The sequence below is a fragment of the Pocillopora verrucosa genome, chromosome 6, assembly GCF_036669915.1.
Source record: "Pocillopora verrucosa isolate sample1 chromosome 6, ASM3666991v2, whole genome shotgun sequence".
NCBI classification, from domain to species: domain Eukaryota; kingdom Metazoa; phylum Cnidaria; class Anthozoa; order Scleractinia; family Pocilloporidae; genus Pocillopora; species Pocillopora verrucosa.
Genome location: NC_089317.1, coordinates 60,360 through 82,152, shown reverse-complemented (window position 1 = coordinate 82,152; position 21,793 = coordinate 60,360). Strand labels below are relative to the sequence as shown.

The 21,793-nt window shown below is 36.2% G+C and overlaps 5 protein-coding genes across 11 annotated transcripts in view; 2 read left to right on the top strand and 3 right to left on the bottom strand.

Moving 5' to 3' along the window:
- LOC131788308 (uncharacterized) overlaps positions 1-2,774 on the bottom strand; it is a 57,687-nt gene extending 54,913 nt beyond the window's left edge. For all 5 annotated transcript variants that reach the window (XM_066168303.1, XM_066168304.1, XM_066168305.1 and 2 more), the window contains exons 1-5: positions 2,373-2,774; positions 2,140-2,254; positions 1,775-1,862; positions 960-1,151; positions 344-504 (exon numbers count right to left, since the gene is read on the bottom strand). In XM_066168303.1, the coding sequence (XP_066024400.1) occupies positions 344-504; positions 960-1,151; positions 1,775-1,862; positions 2,140-2,254; positions 2,373-2,472 (656 nt within the window). In that variant the 5' untranslated portion in view covers positions 2,473-2,774. The remainder of the gene's footprint in view (positions 1-343; positions 505-959; positions 1,152-1,774; positions 1,863-2,139; positions 2,255-2,372) is intronic.
- Positions 2,775-3,570: 796 nt separating this feature from the next.
- On the top strand, positions 3,571-8,702 carry LOC131788315 (uncharacterized). The gene is made up of 8 exons (XM_059105405.2): positions 3,571-3,898; positions 4,224-4,339; positions 4,427-4,626; positions 5,040-5,140; positions 5,950-5,992; positions 6,958-7,014; positions 7,247-7,341; positions 7,826-8,702. The coding sequence occupies exons 1-8, from the start codon at positions 3,817-3,819 to the stop codon at positions 8,104-8,106; spliced, it is 975 nt and encodes a 324-aa protein (XP_058961388.2). The 5' UTR covers positions 3,571-3,816; the 3' UTR covers positions 8,107-8,702.
- A 58-nt stretch (positions 8,703-8,760) lies between these two features.
- On the bottom strand, positions 8,761-13,731 carry LOC131788299 (uncharacterized). The gene is made up of 8 exons (XM_059105385.2): positions 13,380-13,731; positions 12,768-12,952; positions 11,921-12,049; positions 11,297-11,382; positions 10,647-10,767; positions 10,117-10,197; positions 9,595-9,716; positions 8,761-9,267 (listed from the first exon to the last, which is right to left on the bottom strand). The coding sequence occupies exons 1-8, from the start codon at positions 13,592-13,594 to the stop codon at positions 9,142-9,144; spliced, it is 1,065 nt and encodes a 354-aa protein (XP_058961368.1). The 5' UTR covers positions 13,595-13,731; the 3' UTR covers positions 8,761-9,141.
- Positions 13,732-14,302: 571 nt separating this feature from the next.
- On the bottom strand, positions 14,303-20,622 carry LOC131788296 (myosin heavy chain, clone 203). Of its 3 annotated transcripts, XM_059105382.2 has the most exons (9): positions 20,495-20,622; positions 19,704-19,921; positions 18,132-18,866; positions 17,434-17,516; positions 17,113-17,292; positions 16,730-16,843; positions 16,151-16,219; positions 15,668-15,766; positions 14,303-15,247 (listed from the first exon to the last, which is right to left on the bottom strand). In XM_059105382.2, exons 3-9 carry the CDS (start codon positions 18,685-18,687, stop codon positions 15,167-15,169), a joined length of 1,182 nt encoding a protein of 393 aa, XP_058961365.2. In that variant the 5' UTR covers positions 18,688-18,866; positions 19,704-19,921; positions 20,495-20,622; the 3' UTR covers positions 14,303-15,166. The 3 variants fall into 3 exon arrangements, 1 of the variants encoding a protein (XP_058961365.2); XR_009340512.2 differs by lacking the exons at positions 19,704-19,921; positions 20,495-20,622 and having other exon boundaries at positions 15,457-15,766; positions 18,132-19,300; XR_009340513.2 differs by lacking the exons at positions 19,704-19,921; positions 20,495-20,622 and having other exon boundaries at positions 15,550-15,766; positions 18,132-19,300.
- LOC131788312 (putative diacyglycerol O-acyltransferase Mb3154c) lies at positions 19,811-21,681 on the top strand. The gene has a single exon (XM_059105400.2). It carries the CDS (start codon positions 19,825-19,827, stop codon positions 21,466-21,468), a length of 1,644 nt encoding a protein of 547 aa, XP_058961383.1. The 5' UTR covers positions 19,811-19,824; the 3' UTR covers positions 21,469-21,681.
- The last annotated feature ends 112 nt before the right edge of the window (positions 21,682-21,793 follow it).

Here is a 21,793-nt window from a genome sequence, read left to right as displayed (position 1 = left end):
AGTTACACTTGCTCTCATTTAGCTTCTTTGTATATTAGAGTGGTAACTCTGAAATGGAAAACTTAAATTGCTGTCTGATATGTCTTCATAGATGTACATGCAAGTAGGGGACACACACTGTTCACATTTAGGTGTATCCACATTAATGGACATCTATAAATGATATGTACTATCACTTTTGTCCAATTAAGGTTTGTTACTTCATCCTTGAAAACATGGACTGATAATTCTCTCTGCTTGAAAAACAGCTATGAACTTGTACTCAAGATATTCTGTCTTACATTGAAGAAGAAGTGCTATTCAATGTATTCCTAAATAATTTTGTAGTATTAACAAGACTCACTGATTTCCAGGTGGACAAACAGTACATTCTGCTGCTGCTCCAAGACTATAGCTTCCATTGGCACATGATTGACAAGATGTGCCATTATATGAGAATGTTCCTGGCTCACAGACTGAGCAGTTTGATTGCAAAAGACTTGGTTCATAACCTCCAGGGCAATACTAAGAAAACAAAAAAATTCACCTAATTTTGCCTACTGGTATCATTGTGTGGGAGACAGCACAAGATGTTATACATTCATGTTAACCATGAAAGTTGTTCCTTATTTTGGATAAGCACAGACGGCATGGAATACATGTCGTGGTTAAAATATTACCTTAGATTTATATCTGTCTGACAGCACAAGTTTAATTTTTTTCTTTCTCTTTAGGGATTATTAATAATTATAGCTTGAACAAAAGAAATTATCAATCAAACTGGTTTGTAAAATTCAACACCAGCTAAAAATTTAAACCACAACATGTTCATTCCATAAAATCATGTTTTTTTTTTAATTTCACTGCTTTTATTTGACTCTGTAAGTTGTACCTTTGGTCAATTGTATATCCAAGAAATTAATCATTGTCAATAACCTTACTTTGATTTATTAATAATTTAAATGAAATTTGGTTTGTACCTGAGGTTGCTGAGTAGGATCCAAGCACACTTTACCAGTAGGACAAGAGTGACAGATTCCTTCTCCATAATTAGAATATGTTCCAACGGGACACAATGTGATATTTCCAGCTAAAGTACAGTTGTAACCAGCAGGACAAGGTGTAGTGCATGCTACTGAACCTGCTGTGCTGTTTGTTCCCGATACACAAGCCTATTAAAGACAGCCACATCAGTTTTTCTCATTTCATTAACAAAATTTTTTTTAAGGAGGAAGGAGATGAGAAAAGATATCAGTTAAATTGTTTGACAGTTTGCACTAAATTCTCAAGGCTAAAATTATATGAAATGTATGGCAATCAGAGTAAAGAATTAACATGCTTTAGGACTGAAACAGTTAATGCTCGAAGCTTAGTTGTCTCTGTCTTCTCCTTCCTGCATTAATTCGATTCATTAGATGAAGACTACTTTACCATCACCACAGGTATTAATTTCTAATCAGTGACTAGGCCCACATTGAAGATAGATGTGGCTGCAAAGTAACTTTAAGTTTGCACGAGGCTACCTGGTAAAGTCAAATTTCTATGCTGCATGCTTTGAAAAATGGTGAAAATAAAGTTAACAAATAAAGAAACTACAAGGTTGACTTTCCTATTCCACTAAAAACCTGATATAATATTACAAAATCCCGATAAAAGAAAGCTGAATGTCTAAACGTACTTTAGCTAATCATCATTTTCTAGGTTCAGTTCATAATTTCCAACAGTTGGGGTTGCGATGAGAAATGTTAAGGATAAAAGCTTCGAGATGGAAAGAAACCTAAATAATTAAACTTACCGTACAATCGGATGAGTTTTTTGAACCGGTATTCGGATTTTCGGTTCCCGCTGGACAGGGCTCAGGGGCAGTACTGTTTCCCAGGCAGCTAAAATAAAGTTATAATATCATTAGCTTTAAAGAAACCTCTTATCCAATTGAGATAAAAACAATATATTCTGCAACCACTTTTAATATCAATACAACGTGAGATGAAAGTATACAAGTAAGTGTAACAGAAGGTTCAAGCCGATAGACAACCCCCAACAGTTAATATAAATTCTGTATGTATAATCTCGAGTCCTTTGGCAAAACATTTGGGTCCTGGATATTCCTATGTATCGGTACAATAGTGAGTACAGGTCACGGGAAGATTTGTTACTTACAAGTGTCCAGCAGGACAGTCAACACAGTTACTACAGACCCAATATTGTCCAGCAGTACAATTGCTTTGACTACAGGAACATTCTGTCCCACAATCACAAGCTGCTCGAGCTAGACCTAAGCAAGAGAACACAAAAGTTCAACATCCAAGATTTCTGTAAAGTCATTTCCTTAAACGCCACAATAGAAAAGCGCATCTGAAATGATAATGACATGTATGTGATTATGATCTTACCGGTGAAGCTCACAAAAATCAAGCCAAATATTACGATAAGATTCAACCGCAGTTTCCCGCTCTGAGATGTGTGACATTTTAGCATCGCTAAATTACTCATATTAATGCTTGTTCTGTTGAGTGTTTTAGGGAGACAGGAATCTCGATGAGCGGTAATATAAATCGGTCACAGAAGTTGCTGTCTGCAGAAATTCCAGCTGCACTCAGTTGAACGTTTGTAAAATGACATGTTGAACTCAAAGCATTCGAACAGCGTTCTAAATAAAATAAGAAGTCACCAGACTTCCTCCAAACAATGCGCGGTATCAAACTTCAAAATTCGACGTTAATAGTGTACCGAAGTCCGAGTATCCGCGATTATGTTATGAAATGTTCCACCGTGATTAGAGAAAAATTCCACAATGTTTTGTCATGAAAATTTGGTTCTTGCGGAAGATCACGTTGATTACTCTGCCGTGACGTCACGTCTAAGATGTTGCCATGGAAGCCATCAGTTTGTTTGTGACAAACTTTCCGCAAGTTTCGCTAGGCTAAGTGAGGATTGGTGGAAAAAGAATAGGCATCGTAAAAGCTCGTTTAGATAATTAACTTTATTGTCTTAAGGACAAAGTAACCCTTAGAGAATTTTGATTGTTAAGAAACAAACTGCTGAGTTCGCGGTGACTTCGGAATTCTTGACCGATTAAATTTCTTTGCGACGCACTTTTACGCTCTCCAAATCACAACATCTACCTTATGAAGCTCATCGACTTTACTGGTAACCGTCTGTACGAAGGCACTGGAACCTGTTCAGTTTGTTTGTTAAGCTTTCAATTAAGTGTTAGAGACCACTGTACTGTCAGCCCTGCTTGGAAATAGCTGGTTTAACTAGCTGAAAATATTCTATACAAATTTAAAACAATTATTTTTTGTCTCACTATATCCTTTTATATTTATGATGAAAAGACATCTCATCCGGAGGATTTTCACCATAAGAAGATCTGGAGGAGGGCGAATCTTTTTCTTCTTTTCAAGGAGTTTTCCTTCTTTTATATCGCAGAGGGTTTTTTTTTCCTGAACGAGAGGTTGGCATGAGCCCAGTTTCGCATTGCAGCGTAAATAAACTTCAGGAAAAAAAATTAGCAGTGTGTGACCGTATTAAGTGAAAAATACAAGTGCAAAAAATTTCATTTTTTAACAAACACACGTACATATGTAGAGTGAGAAAATTGAAAGGATAACGCAAAAATCCTACTTAAGGGAGAAATAGAAGGGAAAACTGGTTACCAAAGAGTTTGTTGCCAAGGCAACCACGATTTGACGCTGGAGAAGACAAATATGGCGACTTTCCTTGTCGCACGAGATATAATTCCTTCGTAGGTTTATTATAGATTTCGGATTACAACACTTAATCAACTGAATGAACAGGGGTTTTGAAATCTCTAGAGGATGATGAGCTCACAAGATGCATGAAAAGAGGGGCAGTTTAACGTACTATCAATTTCGTATACCCCTCGATCCCGCGCAACAACTACCCAAGAGAAAAGGTATGGATCACAGCTTGACTGTTCGTGAAAATTTGCGTAATAAACTAGTAGGGAAATGGTTTGCTCTGGTTCTATTTCGCAAATGTCGCTCTTGAATATTTTTGCTTCTTGTATCTCGACACTTGATCTGCTGATCTGGATTTGCATGAGATACGAGATGTGAAACATCCGCATGGTTTAGAAACGGCTCAGATTGCAATTGGTTAAGGTGCTTCATTTTAAACTCTAAATTGTACGCATACTAATCCTTTAAATAAACGTAAACATATATACATATATTTCAAGAGTGAAAATATGTTTTTCAAAAACTCTTGTCTCGGATCAGCTGAAAGATTCAAGAAGAGCAGCAGTTCCTGGAACACAGTTGATTCCAGGCCATGCAGTCAGCAAAGTCACAACTGTGTTTCCATAGAGCAAGATATTCACGACCGGAATTCACAAGTAAGACTCAGTTTGTAGTTCTGCTATCCCTAACAGACTGTTCATGAAATGGGAGAGATCAATTAATATTGTTTGTATATCGAACAGCATATTTTGGTTGGATCTGCACTGAGACGACCCCATGCAAGTGAGTATTCTCCACTGGATTACCAAAGTATGCCAGATGTTGGAAAGTCTCCACGTCAGCCTTTTAGGCCTCAATCTTCATGTACAGTGTACAACTATGCTTCTCGTCCTGTCACTGCAAGGGAACAGTCATCGCACCTTGGAAGACATACAAAGTCAAGGTAAATATCAACTCACTGTTATTAATGTGCAATGTTTCTAATGGGAGTCTTGCCTTTGGAACTCTACAAAACCCTCTTTGTGTTGGATAAAGTTTACCAATAACTTCCCTTTAATAACTTGCGCATTGACATGAATAGTTCTGTTTTGGTTGGGTAATAATTTGGTACTTGGATAAAAGGAATGTGGCAAAAAATCGATTAACTTCAAGACTGTGGGTTTGTTTTAGACTAGTATGGGGTTGTACGGAAATCTTTGCACTGGGTGTGATGCAGAAATATGACAAGAAATTGAAAGACTTAATGCACAATTGTAGGTAGTGTAAAGGAAAAAGCAGATTTTTTTATATTTATTAGCAGTTTTACCTTAAAACGTGATGCACGTTTTCCTCATTTTCACTCAATTGCAATTTCAGCTTGCTGAGATGTCAGTCAGCCTCATCAGTTTCCATGAGTTCACATTTATCCCACTCAAATTTTAAATCAGCAACAAACAAGAAACGTTTATGTGAAATTCGTAAGTTGACACATTTCTGTGAATATTAATCTCTATTAATATGAATCTAGACATCGATAACTGAGAGGCCTGGGTTCCTTTTCTTTAGATTGAGCAATTTGTTCAGCATATAAGTCATAAGACTTGGGTAGAGCCAATGGCTATTCACCACACTAATACGTTTTACTTGCAAAATTACTTTAGTAGTGCCGCTTAGGTATCTGTACATGTGTTATTAGTAATCTAGCAAGCAAGCAAGCAACAAGTTTATTTCTAGCTTTAAGAAAGTTTTAGTTTCCCTCCCACCCACACCATTAAAAGTTTTGATTGTATCTTAACCTCATTCGTGTTTGTAGTCTATTCCTGATTACTAGACGGTTGGTTTAGTGTATTCATTCAATATGTCATAGTCTAGTGTGTTATTTACGTAGGATATATACATTTAATAAACTGTCTGGTCCCAAAACAAGTGTCTGTCAGTTGTGGTGTTTAGTTGGTAAATACAGATGTTTATAGGGTTTACTCTACAAGGCTGTAACACGCTGGTCTTATCCATACAGAATCTGCCTTCCCAATTGAATTACTAAGTTTAATACCAAAAGGTTTTGAATATGATGATCCAAATGAGAGTTAATGTTTACTTGACCATATGTTGTGTTAGCTAAGATGTATACTTTGTTGATCTGTCTCGAGAAAGAGATCTTCAGATCATCATGGAAACTTTGATGTGTCTCCAATCACTCTTGCAAGCAGTGCCATTTGGCCTTTTTTTCTGTTTTTAAATATATTGGTTACTTTATAAGTATTTAAAAAATTTTTATCATTTTTAGGTGATGACTACAGATTCTTCAAAAGTGATCCAATGCACAAACAGTAAGAATTTTTTTGCCATAAATTTAATTGCAAAGGTTATGTTTTAACTTGATAAATAAATTAATTGCCAAAAAATACTAAAATAAAACAAGGAGTCAAATTTACAGCTAATTTATAGGTTTTTTCTCGAAATCATGCTGCACAAAAGCCATGTCAGTTACTGAATCACATGTCACTTGGTGAACTTATCTATCATGTGAAAATGGTGGCTTTTCTAGATTTCGTAGGCATAAGTAGTGGTCACAGATGAAGTGAATTAAGTCTTAAAACTCCTAAGAATTTTAATACATTCAGATGTGGTCACAGATGAAGTGAATTAAGTCTTAAAACTCCTAATAATTTTAATACGTTCAGATGCACAGGTACCATCAAAAAGAGGTTTATAATGTTTCTGTTCTAAAAAATCAAACCAGATTGGTTTAGAAAGGAGAATATTAACTTTTTAAAACAAAAACAATATAACACATTACTAGGTAACAAATGTTCTTTAAAAATATTTAATTATAAACTCCCTGACACTCTTACATCTACATTGTTTACTGAAAATGAAAAACAAGAAGACACAGTTTAATCAGACAAGAACTGCTTACAAAAATTAACTCTAACTTGTGAAGTACATAAACAATTCCTACCTATTCCTTCAATTAATCCTTTACATCCTAACATCAGGACATATATTCTCCACACTGTTCTCTTTACATTTTCTAATGTTCCAACAAGGATAATTTGTTCAAAAATCTATAGCTTAATATGTAGTCATTTATCATTTCCCTCATTCTCATGACCTAAATGTTTGATTCAGGGGTGATAATGTAAGGAGAAATTAGATGCTAATCATCCTCAGGGGTGAAAGGGTTAAGCACACTTATGAATATTTTTGCAATTAAAGGAATGGATTGGTTATGAAGCAAATTAAATATTTATATAATCATGATCAAGACTTCTTATTAATCTTCCTCTTACAGAGTACCTCCCCATGGTGAAAGTCTTCACAGCTTTTTAACTGGAGCAAGGTACAACAGGTACGATACTGACTACACCATATTTAACTCTGTCACTGATCTGAGAGACCAAGTGTGAAAGTGAAGACTGAAAAAAACCAGTGCCTTACTTAAAGATAAAGATTTTTAACTCCTATGGCTCAACTCCTGATTAGATGGTGGGTTTCTAAATAAACATTGTTTTCAATGTTTTACTTATTTCTTCTTTTTTTCAATATTTATTTATTCATTTTATGTTATACTTGTCTTACAGAGCAAGATACTTGGATTGGCGTGCTCTCTCTAAGCTAGGAGTTTATATTCCCAAGCCTGATCTGAACTCATTCTTCATTAGGAATGAGTTTGATGGTAAGCCTATAGTTATAAGGAAGTTATTGTGTTGATAGAGCAACATTAATGTCTGACACTCTACCTGTTACAAGCAACCACATTGAACTCATGGTAGTCAGTAAGTTGAGTGAAGTGAGGGTAAAGCTTTCTAATACCTGTATCATTTTTTTAAATCCATGCTCTTTTTGTGAAATGAACACCCACACAGGTTTTCCCCTTCACTCCACAGGCCTTTTCCCAGAGCACAAAAATATTTGGGGATGCAATCAATTGAGTCTATTGAACAAAATAAATATTCTTCTTGGTGAATAAATTTACCCTATTACCAGATGTTATTAATGGCAAGTAGGGAAACAGCATGGTTGAACTGCCCAACTGGCTCAATTTTTTCATTTCAAGTAAAGAGTTCAACTCCTCAACCACAGTTGCTGAGGTCCATTTCAACCAGTTATAATCAATTTACATATGGAAAACTTATTTATTGTCTAATGTCAACATCCAGATTCAGATGCAAGAAGCATCTTTTCTGACTCTTCTGAAGAAGAACTAGTGGTTGAAGGACTGAAAGAAAAAGGAGAGGAAGATAATGGGACTTTTCTGACACGGGAAACAAATACAGAACCACATTACCTAAGTATTAAACACTGGCATTCTACTGAATGGAAAACAGACAGAAAGCCAAGTAAAGAGCAAAGGATACAATCAGCACCCTTAAAAATCAAAGCCATCCACACATATTATTATGACTACAGTCAAAAGAGTGAATCATCTGTAACTGTTTAATTGATGTGCTGATAATTATTTTTATTACAATTATTAAACTGAAAATATTGAAATGGTTATTTTAAGTTTTTAGTGTGCATCATTTTGATGTACAAATCCATTTAAGTTGAACTGTATGGAGCCAAAAAAGTAATAAGCATTGCTAGTTATTTCACATGCATCATGGATTTGAAGCTTCCATCCGGGGAATTCAACACAAAATGAGTCCACAAAATTCCTGAACAGAATTTCCTGTTGTAACACAGTTGAATGCTCAATGTGCAGTCTCTCCCTTAACAATTTGTGCCACTTATAAAAGCTCTTTTGATGTCATTATGTTGCAAACCAACTTTCCTCAAAGCATGAATGTGTTAAGATGAACAACTAATAAAGTTTAGAAGAAGATTACACAAAATTAAAGGGCTCACAGAGATTTTCAAGTTTGTAACCTTGCAAGAAAGTAGGGTTAGGGTTAGGGATTTTTGGATAGACTTGTGTTTGGGAATTTCGCATATGCAATTTATTTACTATTTGGTGGATATTTCTGTTGAGTGTTTTCAACAGGAGTTTTTGTAACTTCTTATGAGGAAATAAAAAGTTAATGCTTTGCATTGAGATCACTGATTCGTATTGCTTGTATTCACCCTAGCTAATAAATGTGACATCAATTCAAAATTGTGGTGGTTAATTAAAATTTATTTCCTTTAGCAATAAGTATCATACAAAATTTCTATTAATTATCAATAAACAAGTTACAATCACTAACAAAAATGTTACCATAGCAACACCACAGCCTCTAAGAAATACCCATAGATTTATTTAGAATTATGAGTCTGCAGCAAAAAAGAAGTTTGGTATTGCCTGTTTTATATTTATTTCTTACATTGCAAGTCTGCATAATAGTTAATTGCTTAGCAATGTCCTAAACAAATCTGTATGAAATCTGCATACGAGACAGTATGTTACCAACGTCCAAATTAAATCATTGTACTTGTATTAATTCATCAAGCAATAGGCATTAAAAATTAAAACCTATTTAAGCCTCCTTTAAAACTCTTAACTGTCCTTCAATTTCTGATATTTTGCTGTCTTTTTGATAAAACCAGCATCAATAAGGCTGTAAGCCATGTCTATTACAGTGTTTCTTAACTCTCTAGGCTTGAAATCCAAATCTTGAATGACCTGTCAATCAATAGAAGGGAATGAAGTCACAGAAAGAACAAAAAATAAAGCATACTAAAGCCGTCTTTAAACAACTTACAGGAAAGGTAACATAAACTATAGATTGCTATAAACTGAACAAAAAGGAAAATTTGAATTACAAATATATTCCAAACTCTCTTGTAATAAATAATTTGGGAAAGTCCTGTGATATATGTTCCTTATAATGTTGCACAACAAGCTTTGAAGCATTGTAACACCATAACATAAAGTTGCATATGATCATTTACTGAATTCTGCCTTCTGCCTGTTTCCATGGTCATCCCGAATAAGGCAAGAGCCCCTTACTTTTGAGTTGTCCATTCTGATCTCTTTTCCAACAGCAGGCAGAATCATTTTAACTGAACCATCAAACATTGCAAGTACTCGTAATCCAAACTTTGGGGCAACTCTTGTTGGCACCTTGTATCCTAAAAAAGAAATGAAAAGAAAGTCACTGTGACTATTGTGTGGACTTTGTTATCACACAATTAATTTGTATAATAAATATCTTAATTCTATGATCAATAAAAGTGATTATTTCAAGGCAAAACTTTACCAAACCATATGGCCAAATCCATAAATTCAGGAGGAATTAAAATCTCAACTGACATTACCTTTTCCTGAAAGGGTGTCCTTAAAATACATTTTTAATGTATTCCAGATTTAACTTGTGAAGAGATTCCATTTATATTTCTGGTGGCGTACTGTTAGCGACATCAGTCAAGACTTACAGGTTACTTTTCAGTGGGAAATGACATGAAGTTTGGATTGATATTTAATCTAACTCAAAAACAATCATAAAGATCAGGAAACAACATTCATGTTTACCAAGTGACCTAAATTCTTCATCCAGAATTTTTGCCATTTCATCTGTCCACATAGATTCTTTGATGACAATATATCTGTTACCTAACAAAAAAAAAGAATATGATTTAAACATTCTTACTTTACCTTGGATTGGTACATAAAAAATTACTGCAGTGTTTGGCAAATTGACATATTACCCAATTAAGAGTACATACTGTGTTTGAATGATGGCAAACAGTGTACTTAAGATTATTTCACTGAAAAGCTGACATCCAACTGTGAATGATTTATGTAACATTCATCCACTGCATGACAATTTTAAATTTCATAACATAATGCCACATGAAAGAAGGATTTATGTGACATTCACAAGATTGCATGACAATTTTAGATTTTGTGATCATGTACTGTCACACAATCCATCATCTACCTTCTACTGTCTATCCTCCACTGTCTACCATCTATCACCTACCATCTGTTGTCTACTGTATACCACTAAACATCTGTGTTTTAGTACATGCCAACTGTCAGTGCTTCTACAGTTATCTTACCAGGGGCTTTTGATGATGTCATAGCAGTTATATGTACTGCTGCTACATCTCTGACATCGCACATTGCAAAAGATAGCCTGGGAACCATTGGTATTTGTCTTTCAAGAAGACGTTTGTGAAACTAATTAAAACAAATATGTAAATTAATCATTCAGCAGATTATGTGATCAGCAAACATTGTGCAATTGCCCACACCTTAAAACTTAATAAAATGATTAGTCTAATGAGGATATTCATAAGCAAGTGTTAAAGAACCAATAGGTAAAGTAATAATTGCAGCCAATCATAACAAAGGGAAACATTAATAGGGGTCAATGAGAACATAACATCAGGCAAACTGTCTTCAATGCAAAAAAATTGCAATTGACCAAGTTGTGACTGGTTTCAGTGTTAATAAGATGTTTGACAGGGTGATGCATGTTTTCTAGACCAGTCATGGTCTGAGGCATAAACTAAAACCAATGTAATCCTGGGTTATTTTGACACTCAAATGAGAATGCTTTAATATTACATTCTATTAACCACAATTAACACAAATAATTTGATTAATATATTAAACAGTCTGAATGACAGCTTAGGACAAGTCTTTGATCCAATAGTTAAAAATAATAAATAAATGTAGATACAAATTTCTGGCACCCTACAAATACCTCCATGCTTGTGCAGTTTGATCCTTGTAGAACAGGTCCTAAGATGAATCCAGGACAAATGACACACAGTTCAAACCTCTCATCATCTGCAAATCATCATGTCAAGTTAATAGGAGATATAAGCCGACAATTCCATCTCTGTCTTGTCACAAAGCAATAAATGCAAATTTTTAGGGAATTGGGGAGAAAATACCCTTCTAACTCCTACACAAACCCTTTTCCCCTTATTTCTATTTGGTTTTTTGTGTGTTTTTTCTGGCCCTGTATTTCTCATAACTATCACATAAAAACATGTAAATACCAGCTGGGTATGAATAAAGTTGTTTTTAAAATGGTGTTTATGTTTAATTGCTGCCAGCTTCTTCTTTATTTGACCGCCATGGAAAGACTTTGAAGTTGCTAACTTTTTTTCACCCTACCCCACAGGAATATCATGAGAAAATAATACTCCTACCTTGCTCCAACCTCGCCCCATTCCCCTTCAAGTTGTTATCAGTACCAACATGGTGTATCATTACATTTTCATACTTAGTTTTTTCATTCTACTTTAAATTAAAAAATAAGACATTAAAAAATGGCCTAACTAGTTATGTTTAAAACAGCAGTTTGGTCTGGAGTAAGCACCTGGTAAGTCCTTCTGTAATTCCCAAGCAGCTTTCTCAGCAAGGTTCTTGCTTTTTTCATAAGGACTACTTCCTTCCTCATTGGCCCAATCATTCTCAGTAAATGTGATTTGTTCATCAAGACGCCCTCCTGTAAAATACACACAAGAAGCCTTACATTTATTAAATTTATCAATGATTCACTTCAGTCTGAATCTTGTTTGGGCAGTGAGCTTCTGGACTAACATTCCAAGACACTTGGTACCATTTCATTCTATGTACTAACTGTTTCCATCTCAAATCAAGAATTAAACCCAATTATATTATTCATGTTTACCTGAGTCTGTACATTTTTTTTTCACATGTGTTAGAGAGGTGAGATGGATGCCCTTCATTTCAACACAATTAATTTTTAAACCACAATATATTTTGGGTTCAAATATTTAATTAAAGTTACTGTGAAATTAAAAAATATCATGAAAATGAACCTCAATGAAATACTACTGGGCCAATAAGTTATGAATCAAAATTTTCTCCAGTAGTCTTCGTCAGAATATAACATCATAAAGCATCATACAGCTGTAAATTGATCTGAGGCCTCAGCTGGTGGACATGGGAGAAAAGATTCTGATCTAGTATCCACAGGTTAGAACTACTGAAAGCAAAATTATCACACACCATAATGCACTTGTTCAAACACCAAAAACTAGCATCAACTATAATGTCAAATTTGTACAAGTAGAAACTAATGACAGTTGATGATAGTCGATGATAGTGCATGGTAGTTTGAGATCAAAAGTGCACGACAGAGTTGCACCTATTATCAACTATCATGGTCATCATAATTATTTGAATGGAGTTTTAATTACCATAAATTGCAGCAACAGAGCTTGTCAAAACAACTCTTTTAACTCCACCCTTGGTTTGAGCACATGCTTGGAGCACATTTTTAGTTCCCTCTACTGCAGGTCCTATAACCTCCATTTCATTGCTTGGATTAACAGCTGGGAAGGGTGATGCCACATGAATTACATATGTGCAGTCTTTGACAGCCCTGAATAGAAGTCAATTAAGAGAGTTGAAACCTAATCACACTCCCACAGGCTCATCTATGCATAACTTATAACAGTTTTAATTATTATTATGAAACAGGCCTGTTGCAGGTCATTTTTATGGTCATTTTTATGGTCATTTTTATGGTCATTTTTTTAATCAACAGCTAAGTTTTAAAATTCTAATGGCGTAATTTATGCAAAGTTTTTAGTTCGATCAGAACAATAAGGAAGGGGCCAGGTGGGGCGAGGTATTTAGTTTAACTGACAGCTGTTTCGGGCGTGTGGAGAAAACAAAATTTTCGCGAACGAATAATGCACAGAATCATGTTTCCAAATAAATACCACTTACTGTAAATTAAACAAATTGAAATTGTTGCAAACCAACAAATAAACATAACAATTGAATTAAAAGCTTGATCTTCTTACTCCTGCCAAGAGTCTTTGTTCATCAGGTCTGCCTCGACCAGTTCCAGTTCATACATGGCATATTCTGGGCAGAGGTGTCTCAGAGGACCCACTTTTTCCTCGTTTGCAAGACTACGAACTGTTCCACGAACCCTGTGTTGTCCGGCTTCGAGCAACTGCCTCACAACATGGCTTGCAAGGAAACCCGAAGCACCTGTCACCAAAACGCGAGACATCTCACCCTTGTAACTATAAACCCTAACTTCGTAGATTGAAATAAGCGAGTAAGTGACGTCTAAACTGTTCCCCGTAAGAAAATAAAAATAGTATTAATAGCGTGAGATAGTGCCCTCTGTCACCCTTCACGGTAAATGTACGTCAGTGAGCAATGAATGACTATAAATTTGCATCCAAATGTAAACTTCCCTCTGATTGGATAAGTATTGGCAGACATTGTTCGCCTCTTTTTCAAGAGGCGAACAAGAATTCATTTAAAACGAAGAGGAAAATAAACATACATTACTAAAAGGCACTTTTAGCCTTAAGTCAGGGTTGGTTTAGGAGCGGATTTTGCGAATGGCGGGTATGGAACATGAGCCGGAGCCAACCGCCAGTACGAGGTCCGTCAGTGTTACCACTTTGCATCCAAATTTTGAGTTTTTTTGCAATTCTTGGACGATAGCTAGTTCAATTCAAGGAGTTCGACCTCGCCCTTCGTGCCCTTTTTCCCTGATCTGCCACCGATATATTTAACACGAAATAGCCGAAATGTTACACGTACTGTGGTTGATCAAAGCAAGTGGCGGATCTAGGGGAGGGGCCTAGGGGCTCCGGTTCCGCGCCCCCCCTTATTTTGGGTTGAAAAAAAAATTAAAAGTATCGCAGAAGGAAGAAAAGCCGGCAGGGCTAACGACGAAAAAACGCCTCTCCCACCTCAGTGGCGGATTATTGATTATTTGAAATAGTCAGATAAATAATAGTCTACCAGTGGCAGATCTAAGGGAGGGGCCCAGGGGCCCTGCCCTCACCCTCTCCCCCATTATTTTGAGAAAAAACAAAGCAAAACAAAGCAAAAGAACCACAGAGGGAAGAAAAGCTGGCAAGGCTTTAATAACCAAATTGATATAATTCCCTCAGTTTTCAGCCCACCTCAAGATGAGAAGCAGATAGGTCTTCAGGAGAATACATGGGATCTTGATAAATAATTCACACTTTAGTAAAAGGAACCTAAATTAGTTTTAATCAATATTGCATCTCTGAAGAAATAAACCAATGAATGTATATAAATATACTACAATTAAAATGTATACATTTCTTGTAAGAAAGCTTTCAAAAAATGAATTAAGGGGCTAAGCTTCTAAGGAAACTGTGGTGCTGTGTCATGGGGGAGAGTATAACTGGGTAATTAAGTATTATCAACTGAGCTGATAACTTAAATCGGCCACTGTAAAGAGTTTAAAAGCTGAAATTTCGAGCATCAGCTCCTCGTCTGTAGTATTTCAAGTTTAACTTTTCTGAACCTTCCTTTCTTTTTTTAACACTTAATCAGATAAATAATTTCAAGAACAATTTTAAATTTAGACTGCTTTATATCATTTTCAAAAGGTTGTTTAACATAAATATTTTTAAGAAGTACTGAACAGAGAATGGTTTTCAACTCAGTTGTAAATTATGCGTTATCTTGGTATCAGTTCACTTTCTCTGTACATGTCAAGCAATGGATAAATTTCTCCAATGACTGAGAACAAGCTAGGAATGTTGAAAATTTCCCCAGTTTTACATATTAGTCATATGGTCTGACAAAACATTTAGCGCCCCCTAGTAGATGGTCTTTCTCGTGGAATCCTTCTGGTTTGACTGGAATGTTGGTTAAGAGGAAGAGCAAAGATCTACAACAAACAAAGACAAATGATTAGCACCTATTTTATACACAAGCATAGAAACATTTATGCCTAATGACCCTTACCCTGGTGCCACTTTCATGTCTCCTTCCCATTCAGCTACTCTATTTGTGTTCCTTCCTCTCTGTTTAAACTTAACCTACTCTTCTAATGGTGTCCAATCCTCACCCTCCTTTTCTAGATACTCATCTCCTCACCTTATCCCACTTCTTTGTGTGCATCCTCTCCCTTCCCTATCCCTCTATTCATTTGCTCTGTCCACCATGCATCCATATCCACTTTCAACCTACCCCTTCAATCATTCCACCTCTCTTGTTCCAGCCTGCTTCCTCTCCAGACCCCGTCCTCTTTGCTACCTTCATGTGTGGCCTCAGATTACATGCAGACTTTTGGGTTTCACCAACTTACCTGGCTCCACCTCATTTCCTCTTTTAGTTGTCTTTGTTCCTTTAAATTGGATACCAGACCAAGAGCTTGTCTTTTCAGCGTTTGTTCAAGTTTTAGGATCTAATAATGATACAAAATGATACAAGCTAAATTTGAAAAAAAAAGGTTTCATCTCACAGGCTTTGACAATTATACAGGACCTCAGCTTTTTAAGTTAACAGTGAACATGGCTGGTTGGCAAAAAAAAACTAAAAAAATTTGTGAATGTTTTATTTTTAATTACTCAAAGTAAAGAAAAACTGCTGAATTAATAGTAGAAAAAAATAAATAAAGAGAGAGAAAGAGACAGATAACCAAGGAGGAATAAGGCTTATGAAAAGACCATGCAAGAGACTAACTGAAATGAGTTCCACTGTGACATACAAGTTTAGTAACCTCACTGTAAATATAGAAATTATGAATATAATAAATTATTCCTCCCACCCCCCCATACAGAAATGATACCTGCTCCTTTGATTTCTGCAATTTCTTGTACAGCTCATCCCTATCAGACATGTTTACTGTCATTTTGTTCTGCAGAAAAATGAGTTACCATCAGTTAAACTTAAAATATCCCAATATGTCAACAAGAAGCAACACCTTAAAAACCCTGATACACCTTAATCACAAAAATAGGTTGGGAGATTTTACCATTGAAGTGACTCTTCTTACTGCCTTCCTTTGCCTCTTTTCGTCAAAATTTTGTGTTATTGTTGCAAGCAAGGTCAGGGCATGCACAGTGTTTTAAGTAAATTCACTTTTGCCTCTAAATTGGGTTTCTTTTTCACAAGGTTTCATGATCATTATTTCATCAAAAGATGTGAGAAACTTGGAGCAGTAATTGTTCATTTTTGATATTAACAATTATTGTTAATATCAAAAATGAACAATTACTGCTCATCTGGGTGACATGCAGATACTATACTGCATTGACATTAGTGCTTATGCAGGTGAACTACTATCACTACTAACTCTGTGAATCAAATTGACAATTTCAGGTAATGGCAAAATAATGTAACACCCACAGGTAAATAAATTTATCACCTTTAGGCAAAATAACTCAGAGGTGGCTTCATTTGCTCTCTTTGACAGTATAGAGTTCTCAGCCTTGAGAAGTTGGTTTTCTTCTTTCGTCTTATAGATATCATCAAGTAGCATCTGAAACAATCAGGTTGCTTGTCATGGTATAATAATTTTATGGATAGGCCGCTTGTTTTACCTCTTCCCAGTCATGCTAATAATAGCTATATCACCATAAAACAAGTAACACTCTTAAACTGACCCTGTCAGATGAACTGATGAAAACTAAAGTTGGAAAACCTGAGCTCTAAGAACTTGAAATGATGGAAATTGATGAAGATCAGGCTGTGAAATGTGCCAAAGGAAAACCTACTCAGTGCTTAATGAAACTAAAACCTTAATTTCACCTTGTGTATCCTTAATGCATGATCCTGTTTTTTAAGAAGCAGAGCTTTTGCTCTGGACACTGGAGCAGTAAGAATGCGCTGATTTCTACCAATGGATGCTGTGTGTATTTGAGACCTGCATTGCAACAACTGATGATTTTCCATTTCCAGTTTCTCTTCTTCATCCTTTCCTGGGATGGTCTGCCAAAACAAATTCAGTACAAAAACAAGACTACTTTATCATCATATTCATTCTATTTTAAAACATAATTGCAATTTGGATAAGAAAAATACATGAAAAAGAGGAAAAACATTATTTGTGCTACAGCTGCATAATCTCACCTCAGCAGTTTGGATGTCTTCTCCACCAGGCTCCTCTACTGAATTCACCTCAGCTTCTGTCTGGCATTCAACATGACATGTTGCTAAAACAAATAAAATGGGAACAGAGATAAAAGATTTAAATAGCAATCCAACAAAGTTAACTGATATGAACTTAGTCAGACTCAAGTCGCTATAAAAATTTCTTCCTTCCCAGGTGTAAGGAGCAATGGAGTCCTCCTTGCATTTAAAAAGCTACTGCATCATAAGTTCTCAGCTCGTGATGGATTGTTAATTCTCCCCACTAGCTGTTGCAATTTTTCTTTTTAATTTGATCTGAAAATTTAGTGCTGAATAAAGACAAACACGTCTACCATATAACGTTGAGTATTCTCATCACCTGTTTCCTAGATAACATATAGATAATGTAGGAGGAAGTGACATCTTTGTCACTTCTGTGAGTTGAAGGGTTAAGATTTAAGAGAAAAAGTTTCATTGCTTATATGATTTCATATGATATTTAAGATTTCGGTCTTACAAAAGGACATTTTTTTAATAAAGTAATTTCATTTAAAAAACAATTGTAAAATGAAACATTTTCTGAGAAAGTTTTTTGCAAAATAACCGCTTTGGATAACAGCTGTTCAAATTATCAATCAAAAATGGGAGTTTTAATAAATGTGATAAAGAATTGCATCGACAAAGAGGTATCAACTTACCAAAAGGTGATTCAGATTTAGTTTGTTCATTTTCCTCATGATGTTCTGTGTTGTTATTTACAGCAATAACTAATTTCTCGTCTGTGTCGTCGGTACTGGTAACCGTTCGTGCTTCAGTGATTTGTTGTTCTTCCTTTGCTGCTGCCGGGCACCTAGCATCAAAATCTCTGCGATCAACCTCAAGCTTTCTTCGTTCGTTCGCCAAGTCCATTCTTTCACGGCGTAGTTTTGCATTATCTCTTTCAAGCTCGTTTGCCCAAAGTTGAAAATCCTTCCTTACTTGATCGTGAGCGTTAAATACATCTTCCACAAAAGATTCAAGGTCTAATTTGAATTTGACGAGTTCTGTAGATAAAGCTTCGTTTGGCCCCTGTGATGCAGCTAGTCTACCCTTCAGACTTCGAAGCACAGGATATTCGTCACTCAACTCAGTGTACTTTGATTGAGAACCTTCAACAGCTTCAAGAAGAAGCTTAGATTTTGCAATGGCATCTTCTAGTTTTCCTTGAAGACTTGTTGCACCTTCTAACACTGGAGTTACATCAAAGAGCGCCATGGAAAGACATGTTTTGAAATGGCGCTGTTGCGTTGACAACTGCTAACAGTTAAGGGACGAGGGGAGGGGAGAAGGCGAAATGTGACTTCACCGGGGTAGAACGGCGCAAACTCTGTTTTTATTAAAATCGTCTGCTGGTATTTTGTCGTCGCTGCCAAATCGAGAAATCGCCACACCGGCTAAGTAAATGATGAAACAATACATTCCATGTTGGGCTATCTTGAAAAAAATATTTCTAGGCGACCAGGGAGGTCACTGATGCGTAAAAACTATCAAGTTCCAAGTAGATAGACTGAGTAGACAAGGAAGGCCTACACATATCCATGACATACCAACTCAGCTGCTGTGATTTTTCATTCCGATGAGAACTTTGTTTCAGAAATATGTTTTTTGCCCTCAAAAACAGTTTCAAAAATTATCTTTACTTGTGTAACAAAGGCAACTAAACTGTACAGAGCACAACATATTTTCACAAGTTCGGCACGTGAAGATGGCCTGAGGCGTCATAAGACTCGAGCGACCTTCATGAATCTGGCGGCTGAGCCTTGACTAATAAATTAGTAATAAACACAACACTGTTTTTAAAATTCATGAATATGTGTCAAAGTCTTCGTTCTTAAAAGTAGGATTTATAAATTAATCAAACCATTCAGAAAAAAGATTCGTAGCTTTGACTAATACACTTCTCAAAATAAAACCAGATCATGATGAAAACCACAGTTGTTCATTTCCATGAAAAATTTATCCAAACCAAACATTCAAGGAGAAAGCAAGTTAAGAAATAAAAAAAAGTAAAATACATAAATGGAAATACGTAAAGCAGGCAGAATAACAACACAAAAAGCTGAATGTGATAACCTTAAAATTGTGAAAATCGACGAGACGGCGTGATTTTCATGAGACCACTCTACCCCGATGTCTTGAGAGATGTTTACTGGTAAAAATAGAAAAATAGACATGACACTCGCACCACATTGCACGACCAATCATATAAGAGTAATAACTGGTGGCAATACCTGATGTTCGTTTTGCATCGCTCAGAGAACTTAATAACTTTGAACATATTCTGTGGCCGGGCAGAAAGTGATAAGAAACCTCTATTCTTTTATCTCGTCACTGAGATAAACTGCATGCAAAATGAAGGTAGACTGCATAAGTACTTCGCCCACCACTTCGCAAGCTGCTCTCGTCTGCGGACATTTCCCGTCGATCTCATGCAAACCGTTTCAAGTCCCTGAAGAGAAGCGAGAAGGAAATGAGGAAAAATTCAAAGCCTTTGTTTTACCATATCACAAGCGTTTCAAAGGTTTAAACCTTGTAATGGCCATCGCAGTTGCTGCTGTAATTTACCAGCTGGAGTGCGCAGTAACATGCCTTCTGTTCTGTCTAGTTATACCGTTTTTGCTGGTTGGGTTAGCGATTTTAAAATTAGCAAAATACATCGTGGAAAGTTACATCGCCTTCAAATGGAATTGCATTCCTTTTCGTGAAGATGATGCCGTCTGGCAGCAGGACCGAGAGACAAACCGTCATATCATCAACGCTCTGATGATTATTGAAGGTTTGCCAGACATCGAGAAACTCCGCAGAATTATTTACGAACGGCTTGTTTACGGAATAGATGAAAGGGGTGAACGGATTTGCCCACGGCTCACGCAAGTCATACAAAAACATTTCGGATACTTCGTTTGGAAGGAAGATGAGAATTTCGAAATGGAAAACCAGGTTTTGAATTGGAAAGGAGATAACCCAAAGTCTATGGAAGATCTGGAAGTAGTTGTATCTGAACTCTGTTCGAGTCCTTTACCTCAGAGCCTGTCTCCCTGGCAATTTATTGTGGTGCCGATAGTCGAGGAAGACAGCTTTGGCCTGTTACTTCGTGTTCATCACAGTGTTGCTGATGGAGTTGCTTTGACGAGAGTGTTTGTTAAAAATCTTTACGATGTACCACCACAAGGACCTGAACCAAAGAAGTTCTCTACTAAACAAAGATTTTACATGTGGTGTAAAGCTATTCTTGTTGGTCCGTTGACGGTACTCATTAAGTTTTTTTCCAGAGCGGACCACTCTTGTATTCACGGTCAAGACCTTTCTGGCAAGAAATTTGTGGCTTGGTCCAAGAACATTGACTTATCGCTTGTCAAACGAGTCAAGACTGTGGCTGGTACTACAGTAAATGACGTGATGGTGTCCTGTTTAGCAGGAGCTTTGAATGATTACCTTCACAGTCAACCCAACAGTGATGCTGTCAAACTCGACGATATGTGGGCCTCAGTGCCGGTAGATATTCGGGCATCGACACAATCAGTCAAGCTCAAGAATAAATTTGCCTTGGTATTCCTGCGGCTCCCGATTGTGGCCAAAAACGCATTAGACAGACTCCTTGCGACCAAACAACGCATGGATATTATCAAGGCATCTGCCGAGCCTCTAGTGACAGCTACAACGGTACAGATGTTAATGATGTTGCCTGAATGTGTGTCCAAGCCACTCATCGATTTCTTTTCCAGGAAGATGTCGTGTGTCCTAAGCAATGTACCTGGACCTCAGCACACTTTATACCTGGGAGGTCAGAAAATTACTCAGGGAATTTTCTGGGTCCCTATGAGAGCAAATATTGGTGTGGGGTTATCTATATTTAGCTACAACGGGGAAATTCGCGTCGGAGTTTATGCGGATGAATGCGTTCTTCCAAAACCCAGAGAAGTAGTACAGGAATTTGAAAAAAACTTCTGTAAATTAGTAAATGAGTTAAATATAAATGAAAATGACGAACCATGATCAATGACGAAGCAAACAAAATAATACAACTGAGGGTTAGTTCAATTATTCAGTGTTTATTTGACAGAAAAGGTAAATTGAAATTAAGTGAAAATGGATTGTATTATAATTATATCAACATTAGAGTTAAGCTCAGATCTGAGTGAAGCTCAAGGATTTTAGATAAAAGGTGATAAGCTTAAAACTTGACAAAAAAAAAAGAAAGAAAGAAAACGATTTGCATAAATTGATGACCAGGTACAACAAATAGTACTAAATGTATACTTTTTGTGGAAAAAAACAATAGTAAGTCACCATCACAGTAAAAATTTGCTTATTTTAAAAA

Coding starts and splice junctions, on each gene's coding strand:
- LOC131788315 (XM_059105405.2), top strand. CDS start 3,817: ATGCATGAAAAGAGGGGCAGTTTAACGTACTATCAATTTCGTATACCC. Junction 4,340..4,426: donor TTCACGACCGGAATTCACAA/GTAAGACTCAGT, acceptor TATATCGAACAG/CATATTTTGGTTGGATCTGC. Junction 7,015..7,246: donor ACTGGAGCAAGGTACAACAG/GTACGATACTGA, acceptor CTTGTCTTACAG/AGCAAGATACTTGGATTGGC.
- LOC131788299 (XM_059105385.2), bottom strand. CDS start 13,594: ATGTCTCGCGTTTTGGTGACAGGTGCTTCGGGTTTCCTTGCAAGCCAT. Junction 12,953..13,379: donor AACAAAGACTCTTGGCAGGA/GTAAGAAGATCA, acceptor ACTTCTATTCAG/GGCTGTCAAAGACTGCACAT. Junction 11,383..11,920: donor ATTACAGAAGGACTTACCAG/GTGCTTACTCCA, acceptor GATGATTTGCAG/ATGATGAGAGGTTTGAACTG.
- LOC131788296 (XM_059105382.2), bottom strand. CDS start 18,687: ATGGCGCTCTTTGATGTAACTCCAGTGTTAGAAGGTGCAACAAGTCTT. Junction 17,517..18,131: donor TAAATCTGAATCACCTTTTG/GTAAGTTGATAC, acceptor TATTTGTTTTAG/CAACATGTCATGTTGAATGC. Junction 15,767..16,150: donor TGCAGAAATCAAAGGAGCAG/GTATCATTTCTG, acceptor TATCATTATTAG/ATCCTAAAACTTGAACAAAC.
- LOC131788312 (XM_059105400.2), top strand. CDS start 19,825: ATGAAGGTAGACTGCATAAGTACTTCGCCCACCACTTCGCAAGCTGCT.